At 39.4% G+C, this 9,902-nt stretch overlaps 1 protein-coding gene across 5 annotated transcripts in view; it reads right to left on the bottom strand.

Moving 5' to 3' along the window:
* Window positions 1-2,332: 2,332 nt before the first annotated feature.
* Window positions 2,333-9,902, bottom strand: part of LOC139461024 (uncharacterized) — a 181,647-nt gene continuing 174,077 nt past the window's right edge. For 4 of the 5 annotated variants that reach the window (XM_071242508.1, XM_071242509.1, XM_071242512.1 and 1 more), the window contains one exon: window positions 2,333-4,993. In XM_071242508.1, the coding sequence (XP_071098609.1) occupies window positions 4,912-4,993 (82 nt within the window). In that variant the 3' untranslated portion in view covers window positions 2,333-4,911. The remainder of the gene's footprint in view (window positions 4,994-9,902) is intronic. The other variant, XM_071242510.1, reaches the window with a different exon arrangement.

Below are 9,902 nucleotides of genomic sequence, written 5' to 3'. Positions count from 1 at the left end.
GCTTCAATTCTCTTGATGACATCGTTGGTATATGATGAACAAGTTAGGGTGTGGAATGCTTCAGACTCTTTAACGGGTTTCTCATGTTCACATGCTCTAGCAAAGGTTTGGAAGGTAGCTCCTACTTACTCCTAGCCGGAATCATATTGTAAAGTTCTGCAATGATATCTTTAATGGAACAATTATTGAGTTTGTATACTGAGTCAAATTAAAAACATTTTTAAAAGTAATCCCATATATGATATACAATGGACAAATTTATCAGAGAAGGTAACTGTTAATCATAAATGTCCAAAGAAGGATTTTAATTAACGGTGGTAACCATAATTTGTTCTAAGCACCTACGGTATTCGGTAATAACATCAACAGTTTAAATCATAAATCCCAAGCACAAGAATCTGATGGCACACTAGTACAGTAGCGTGTATGGCCACCATGTGCGCTGAAAACTGCCACACAACGCCTCCGCATGGACCTTGTGATGCTTGTGAACACCTGATTGGGAAGACGACGCCATTGTTGCTGCAAAATGGTGCCAAGATCTTGCAAATTCTGTGGTTGGTTCTGGAGAGTGCGGAGACTCTCTCTTGGTTCTGCCAAGAGCATCCCAGACGTGTTCGATGGGATTGAGGTCGGGAGACCACTATAGTGCTGTGCACATGATTTTGATCGATTCACCTCCACAAAAACGTGTGTTATCTGAAGACAATACGTGGCCATTACTGTTTAAATACACAATAAGGGCCCACAATGATAACTGGTCAAAATGTTAAAATTTTAGGATTGTGAAGTTTTTAATTTGGTTCAGTATAATCATTCTTTATGCAAGAGTTCAAATTCATTGAAGAAGTCATGTAAGATATAGATCCACACCTCCTATGCAAGCTGCACTTGGGTGACCTGAGATAGCTTGGGGTAGAGTAGTCCTGGTCATCTGATCTGTGGCACGAGGAATGGGAAGCATGTTAAATATAAGTGTGGGTCGGTGATCTAACATCCACTTCACTGACCCCGAACTAAGAACTGGATTGCATAATGGTATGAGAGGGATTATGCTTAGGAGATCTAGCATGACGTGTATGAGATTCTTGGTCAACTCGTCTGTTGTAATAGTGAAGACTAGATGGACACCATTCTCCATCTCTCTTCCGGCTGCAGTGAGACATCCGTAACTCCCGGTCTACCTTATTGTTTTGTGGTAGGGTGGAGATCTGTGAGATTCTCAATACCTTTTCATGACTCTCTTACTCTAGTCATAATCTGCTGTTTCAGCTTGGCAACATTCATGATTACTACTGGGAGGATGTACTGTCATATTCAGCCCTAGATCTATTTTGGTTGTGCAACAGATTCTTTTAGATGTTAAGTTTTATGAGACATTGGTTGCATACGTATGTCAATCATTTCAGACATAGATGAGAACTCATTTAAGTTAAAGAGTAAATGTGGTATATGGTGGAGATCATTTGCTTCCTCCAAGCCTAGATGGTCCACCTTACCCGAAAGGTACATCGGCTCCTTAACTATATCGGGAGGGTGGGATGAGCAAAGAGGGGTAGATGGCGTGCTTGTCAGTGATAGGTGTTACAGATTGAATCACTTTCCTCTTCTAACAGGACGTAGATGACGAATTTTTAACTGAAGCCATAGTGTTCTTGTATGAGTCAGAAACATTATGTCACACCTTTCAGAGTTTTCAAAGTGAACCTGGATTTTAGCGTGCATGTGTTATTCTTGCAGGACTGGCACCTTGTATGAGGATTAAACCATTGATCTGGAGTTGGCGAGTACCAGTGTGAAGAAAGGGGTAGCCTGTGGTCCGCAACAAGCAGTACTATGGATATGTGCGTGTCTTAACTTGTCACATTTACCTTTTACTAGTATAATCTTATAAGAAACACGTAGGTCCACGGGAACATATTGTGATAAGCAACAGAATAACATTGAGAAAAACAGGTAATGGATAACGCTTCAGCTTGATAATGGTGTAATAAAGAATCTACACTGAAACATCACTGTATGCAATGAACCAGAAGTTGTTATCCATTAAGTTGTATGTTTTCCTACTTACTCACCAACTTCTTGAATGCCAATGATACGTGTTTGAAGGTGTTCTCATTTTCAGTTCTGGCATCTTGATTGCTGTCAAAGTGGCACTATACAGGTGCTGAATTTAATGAGAATAATTTCAGAACTTTACTAAATGTAAAGCAGTGATGACGACGCACACTAAAGATCCACAAATGAGACCAAACGTTCCACTCAGATATTCTACCTGAATCATGTCCCAAAACATTACAAAAACAAACATTTTAAATATTTATTCGTACGTCACAGAGGAAAGTAGTCAAAATGTGAATTTTCAATATCTTCATCTAAAATAATACACTGCAAGCAGGACCCTGAATACTGATATATAACACAGATATAAAACTTGAAATTAAATAGTATGTTGACCTGAAGTGCACAGGACCATTGCATGCAAAAGTACATAAATTTGGACATACAAATACAACTACAATTTTTGATACAATAAATACATAAAAATGAAAGAAGTACGATATTTCCAAAGTAAATAACAGTTATACTGATGGATTCCTGGAGACACATGTTGTGAATTGAAACTGGTCATGCCCAGGAAAGGATTGCTCTTGAACAACTTATCAGACCTATTGCAATAACCACCATGTCATGCAAATTGGTGTAGCGCCACCTCCTACTGGTGTATTGTGACCATCTCCAAAACCAGACTCAAGCTATAAGAAGAGGTTATTGCCATCAGTTTTAGCCTTTAAAAGATGAGGACTTCTACTGAACAGGTAGGACATCCTGGAATGCAATTGCTCTGTTTATGATATTTAATTAGGTACAAACAAGTAGCTGCATGTCAGCTAGGGCAAATAACATTTATCACCTGGAAAGCATAATACACAGGAGTGGCCTCAGTACTTACTGGCATGTATGTAACACAGGGTAACACAGGGTACCATAGGCAGTATACCTGCAAACATCTGCACTTACAAACTACCCAGGGGAACCTTGTAATGCCACCAAAGCTGAGACTGGTGTATGTGTAGTGCAGCAAATGTGACAGGACGCACTTCTGTGCAAATGGCTGTCAGTTAAACGTAACCAGTACTGTCACAAGAAAACAATATTCCAACATAAACATGATATGTCATATCGTTAGAACACACAGAGGCTGCTACACATACATCTGAATGGAAAGTAATTATGATGGATGAACTTAATTATATTTATTGCACACGAAAAGGAAAATTTATAACAGTGCAAAATGACCATCTTTCACTGCACCAAAGGACACACACACACACACACACACACACACACACACACACACACACACACACACACTGCACTCCAGATAGGCACTGCTACAAGCTGCTAGAACAAACTGGATTGTGACAGCATGAAAGAACTAAAATCTGTTGCCACATTATTTTACTTTCCTTTATCATCTATCTAATCTACTTGTCCTAATTCCAGATAGATGAATGCGCACATTGATATCACACCTACATGAAAACGAAGGAATCATGCCTATGATGCAGAAAAATAACACCAGTACATGTAAATATTTAACAGGTGCGTTGCTTAGGTTCTACACTGCCTTCGTTATTTTTCTCTAAATATTATATATTTAATACAACCGATACTTGTGCATGAAGAAGACTAAGGAGTATATGAAAGATACTTTGCAACCAAGAGGGTAATATGCTTCATAATGGGTCAAGTAGAAAGTGCTACAAGTAATTATTTCATAATTTGAACTCACTAGTATTGTGAAGGAACAACCACAGATCACCTACCGAGGTCATCAAAGCCTTGATGTTGAAACAGAGGTGTTCACAAGAATACTATAAGTTATGGGTTCATCTGTTACAAGCAGGCTGGGACACTGTACATATGTACAGGGTAGGGTACAGACGGACCAGATGACTCACTAACTGTCAATACCTAAAGCTGCAAACGAGCATCTGTGTGACTCTTGTTCCTGTCTGTCTGTAATTCTGTACATCTGTGTGACTCTTGTTCTTGTCTGTTTGTAAGTCACGTCTCTTTGTAATTCTGTACATCTGTGTGACTCTTGTTCCTGTCTTTATATAAGTCACGTCTCTTTGTAATTCTGTACATCTGTGTGACTCTTGTTCCTGTCTGTGTGTAATTCTGTACATCTGTGTGACTCTTGTTCCTGTCTGTCTGTAATTCTGTACATCTGTGTGACTCTTGTTCCTGTCTGTGTGTAAGTCATGTCTGTGTGTAATTCCGTACATCTGTGTGTTTCTTGTTCCTGTCTGTGTGTAAGTCATGTCTGTGTGTAATTCCGTACATCTGTGTGATTCTTGTTCCTGTCTTTGTGTAATTCTGTACATCTGTGTGACTCTTGTTCCTGTCTGTGTGTAACTCTGTAGGTCTGTGTCTGCTTATGCAATACTAAATCTACTGTGACATCCAACAGTAGGTATAATACTTATTTGTACATGCATTATGCAATAATCTGTCGTGTTTAATTATACAGACATCCTTTTTCCTGTAATACTGCATTGTCTTTCTAGGTTTGTTGTTGCCATGTAGACAATAATCAACATGTTTCTTTTATAGAAAAGCCTGCTTCTTCACTGCAATTAATAAAACAAAAGCATAATGAATATTGTGTTCACATTTGAGTGAGTATCATATGGATTTGAGAAATGTGTAGTATCATTTATTTTCCTTGCTTTCCTTCAGGAAAAGAGGCTTTCTTTGATTCATTTGGTATAAATAATCTGTCACACATATCCCCAAAGTAATAATTGCCCCCCAATTGTTAGCTGTGTTGTGTGGTGCTTCAATGGCAGGTGTCTAGTTCTTCTTCTGCTGTGTTGTGTGTGGTGCCTAAATGGCCGGTGTCTAGGTGTTTTTCTGCTGTTTTGTTAGTGATGCTTCAGGCTGCTCCAGGTATTCAGGGTTGTGTCTGACCAGGTCATCTACTCTGTAACAGGAAGCACACAAACATATTTTAATAATTTCCTTGAAACTGGAATAGACTGTGAATGTGATCACACACAACATTTTAAAGAATAGAAAAGAAGCAACAATGTACAACAGTTAAGTTTATGTTACACCAAGTTTCACCTCTGAGCCTTACATACCTTTTCAGACGGAATAATATTTCCAATGCCATAGGATATTTCCAAAGTAACAAGTCATGTTAGGAGAAACACACATGCCATTGCTTCCTCGGTCGGGCAAATTCAGATCAAAAGATGTTTACAGAGATGAAAATGCATTTTGAGAATATTTAAGAACATAACATTACACCAGTGGCCATAAAGAGTTTTTTCAATAAAGTCTCCAAGGTAGGCCATTCTGAAAATCATTTTAATTCAGGTGCCAATATTTGTGGGAACAAGCATATGAAATTTAAGCTTCATTTGTCCAGTTGTTTCTGAGGAAAAGGCGTTGACAGTAAGAGGAAATGCATTTGTGAAAATTTAGGAGCATGTTGAAACGTCAACATTTGCCAAACTTCAAAATATATAGAAAAACGGAATAAGTTTCATTTAAGTATTGACTGTGCCAAAAAGACCGATGTGCAAACATTTGTAAGAATCTGCTATGCAAATATGCCCAGGAGAAGGCAGCTGTTTCAAGACAACGGAAGTCATAGTTGGACAAATGTGAGTTAGAAATGAAACCCAAAGACATGAAATTTGTTTAAAGCTGGCAAGCGAGAAACACCAGGCAAGCGAGGCTGCATGTTTGCTGTTTCATTCCTTGTCCAACTCTGGTAACATGAATATGCATAATTTCACTAAAATGTTCTGTGAATAATGCCACAGATGAGCAGAAAGGAAATTCTTTCGCAGTATGTGATTCCCCTTTTTCGTTCTGTAGAGGTGAAAGTAGTCCACTTTAATGGGCATGGCTTAAATTTTTACATTCATTTTGAAAAAAGGATAAAATATTTTCTGTTTGGTCTGAACAAATGTGTTCGACTCCAAGGCTCATGTTTTTTTGAAAATCTGATTAAAAAAAAAATCTGGCTCATTCCTGCAGCCTGTTCAGAGAAGTCAGACACCATTAGACATAAGGGCTACAGAAGGCAAAGGTTGTCAATGAGTCAAATATGGAAACACAAAAAGATGAGACCATACACAATAGACATGCTCACTGTGTACAAAATCCTACAGTGATACATGAAGAAATTGTTCAGTAATAGGCCAACATGACATTTCAATATGGCTGCCTAATGAACTTTATAGGATTACAGTTCTAGTCTTAAGTTAAAGGGAGACTTATACTTTGATTCAAAAGTTTGCTTGTGACAGAAATATGCACTAAATGAGGTAATCTTGTATATGCTTATAGCATAACATCTTCAACTGCATGTTTGACTGATGAACCAGGTCACAATGACCTGGTCCTTACAGGTTACCAGCACTGTAGCTCACCTGTCAACTGAGCCATATAGGTATTCAATTAACAATGTGTGTCTGTCCGACGTTGATTAATGAACAATTTGCACACTCATATATGCAAGGGGCCGACGTATGGTTCCTGTTGGAAGTGACAACTTGGTGACGATGGCTTGCGGTATATACAGTTTTACTTTATACATGTAGATATATACATACAGAAGACACTATGTGCCAGGTCAGCACATGGTGGTAGTGGTTGTTGTCTAGGTGCCCAGGAGCACCCAGCCTAACCCTAGCTAGACTAAGGGTAAGACCTTTTTTTCTCCTTCTCAATCTCTCTGGACCAAGGCTTATATAGCCAAGGTCACCTGACATTTAGTAAGTAATAAATATAAATGTAAACAGTAAATCATCAGTGACATACTTGCACATCCTGTTCAGGATGGCAGACGGTCGATGTACACAAAAATGGGGATTAACAAATAGGATTAGCATCTAATAAATAACAGCAATTAAGTGTTTAAAGGCATATAGATGTCATGGCTCCAGGGTAATGAGCCTTTGCAATCAAATGTTCTTCAGACAATGGATGTCGTAAATCAGTCGCTATGACAACTTCCCTCCGTTACGTGAAGCTTGGACCCCAAGCTTACATGAGTCCAAATTGATATGTGTGAACTTTTTTACCAAGGAAAACAACCATGCAAATGTGATCAAAATCAGTTATATGAAATCTTTATGCAACAATTATATCTATGCAATGACGGTATGAAAGTGATCATCTAGCCAATTTGAATTAGTGCCAGTTTGAAAACTAACCAAGTGATCTTTGTAATGTGCAATTTCACTACATGGTAATTACTGCTTTGCACAGATTCAATAAATATATCACTGAAGGTTATTTGAATTCAGGAGTCTAGTTTGGCGGTGTGACTCAGTACCAAATAATGATAATGAGTAATGTCATAAAAAGTACAAATTAAACATCTCAGCAAATATTTTGCATAAAGAAATTTGAAACCAGGAGTCTAGCTTTACAGCGTGACTCAAACGGTACTTGTGGGTACTATTGCCCTTTTAAGTACAATGGATGCTCTTCCCGTGTCTTTGACGGAGCTTGCCCAGATATTGTGGGTGCGATGCCCAAGAAAAAAAATTCTTAATTCCGACATCAAAACTCTGAAATGCTGAATACTGCTGTGCTGTTAAATACTTATTACTGACATACAATAAACATATGTGTGGGGGGTGGCTCACCCAAGAATATCCCTAATCTGAATTCAAAGTCCTAGACAATACATTCAATTTTGTACAAAACTGTGCACATTAATAACTTGTAACAAATTACAAATTTTGTCGTTTAGATTTTTGAAATTACGAGTCGAGCTTTAAGGTGTGACTCGATAACATACAGCTTAGGTTTGTCTGGGCCCTAGCTGCAACTATATGTCTGGCGTGGCCTGGAGACATTTCAAAGATTCCCTACACAATAACTTCAAAGATCTAGCTTGACTAAAGATGTAATTTGGAGTATATTGCACACATACAAAACAGAATTTTGGAAAGACACATTTTGGCATTAATATACTGGCTTTGATTAATCATACCTGGTTGCACAATTCAACAGTCACACAATATATATCCTTGATTGAGTCCATGTAAGTAAACACAAACTGGTACGTCCCCATGAGATATCTTGTACACAGTATCCATCTTGTAGGTGCCCGTGAGGCGGTTTCTGTATTGTGCTGGGTCTGCTGTAGTCGGCTGTGGTCGGGTCTCTGTGGGATAGGCGTGTATACTTCTTTTCTCAGGTCATGTGCAGGAACGACATCTTGAAGGGGAAGTCTTAGCAGTGTTGCTAAGATATTCGAGCAGGGAAGGTTTGGGATCGGAGAACTTGTTCTTGATCGGAGAGGTTCTTGTTCTTTCTTCAATCTTCTTTCTTCTTCGTTCTTGGTGATTGGCCCCCAGGAAGGTAGTATATCCTTTTCATAAGAGACAGTCACTTCCTACAGTTTTGTGAACCATATGCCATGCTGCAAAGAGGTACAGGAAAGGACAGACTAAGAAGTCTGTCATACCCGATAGCTCCACCAAATTAAGTTAAAATACAGTTTTACTTTATACATGTAGATATATACATACAGAAGACACTATGTGCCAGGTCAGCACATGGTGGTAGTGGTTGTTGTCTAGGTGCCCAGGAGCACCCAGCCTAACCCTAGCTAGGCTAAGGGTAAGACCTTTTTTTCTCCTTCTCAATCTCTCTGGACCAAGGCTTATATAGCCAAGGTCACCTGACATTTAGTAAGTAATAAATATAAATGTAAACAGTAAATCATCAGTGACATACTTGCACATCCTGTTCAGGATGGCAGACAAAAATGGGGATTAACAAATAGGATTAGCATCTAATAAATAACAGCAATTAAGTGTTTAAAGGCATATAGATGTCATGGCTCCAGGGTAATGAGCCTTTGCAATCAAATGTTCTTCAGACAATGGATGTCGTAAATCAGTCACTATGACACATTGACAAATATTCATAAAAATATCACAATAATTCAGTCATCTTGGGTCAGAATATTTTCAGAAAACATACACTAACTAAATTAGAAACTGTCATGCTCTTTCGTCTGCAACAACCACTCTTGTAAAGAAGCATGGACTAGGACTCCTGACCAGAAGGGCACCTGCTTCTTGATAAACTCAGGAAACTCATATGCACCCTCTCCATCTGAAGACATCATTTCTTGTAATGGAATACAACTGCATAGAGGTAGTATTGTTTGAAAATCCCTTTGAGTAGCCTTCACATCATAGCTTGTATTCATCAGAGGTATCTCCAAGATAGTTGGCAACAGTGAAGCAGGGATCAAGGATAAGCAGAAATATGATGCCCAATCTCTGTTCTTAAGATGTCACTTCTGCTTTCTTTGGTGACTTTGAAGTCACTTCCAGGTCTGAGGTCTCCTGTGACTCTAACTTCCAGGTCTGAGGTCTCCTGTGACTCTAACTTCCAGGTCTGAGGTCTCCTGTTACTCTCACTTCCAGGTCTGAAGTCTCCTGTGACTCTCACTTCCAGGTCTGAGGTCTCCTGTGACTCTCACTTCCAGGTCTGAGGTCTCTTGTGACTCTCACTTCCAGGTCTGAGGTCTCGTGTGACTCTCACTTCCAGGTCTGAGGTCTCCTGTGACTCTCACTTCCAGGTCTGAGGTCTCCCGTGACTCTCACTTCCAGGTCTGAGGTCTCCTGTGACTCTCACTTCCAGGTCTCAGGTCTCCTGTGACTCTCACTTCTAGGTCTGAAGTCTCCCGTGACTCTAACTTCCAGGTCTGAGGTCTCCAGTGACTCTCACTTCCAGGTCTGAGGTCTCCTGTGACTCTCACTTCTAGGTCTGAAGTCTCCCGTGACTCTCACTTCCAGGCCTGAGGTCTCCTGTGACTCTCACTTCCAGGTCTGAGGTCTCCTGTGACT

Source organism: Haliotis cracherodii, unplaced genomic scaffold (genome assembly GCF_022045235.1).
Source record: "Haliotis cracherodii isolate W230 unplaced genomic scaffold, xgHalCrac1.p SCAF_14, whole genome shotgun sequence".
In the NCBI taxonomy this organism is placed as follows: domain Eukaryota; kingdom Metazoa; phylum Mollusca; class Gastropoda; order Lepetellida; family Haliotidae; genus Haliotis; species Haliotis cracherodii.
The sequence above is the reverse complement of the archived record's forward strand: the minus strand, read 5'-3'. Positions and strand labels throughout refer to the sequence as shown.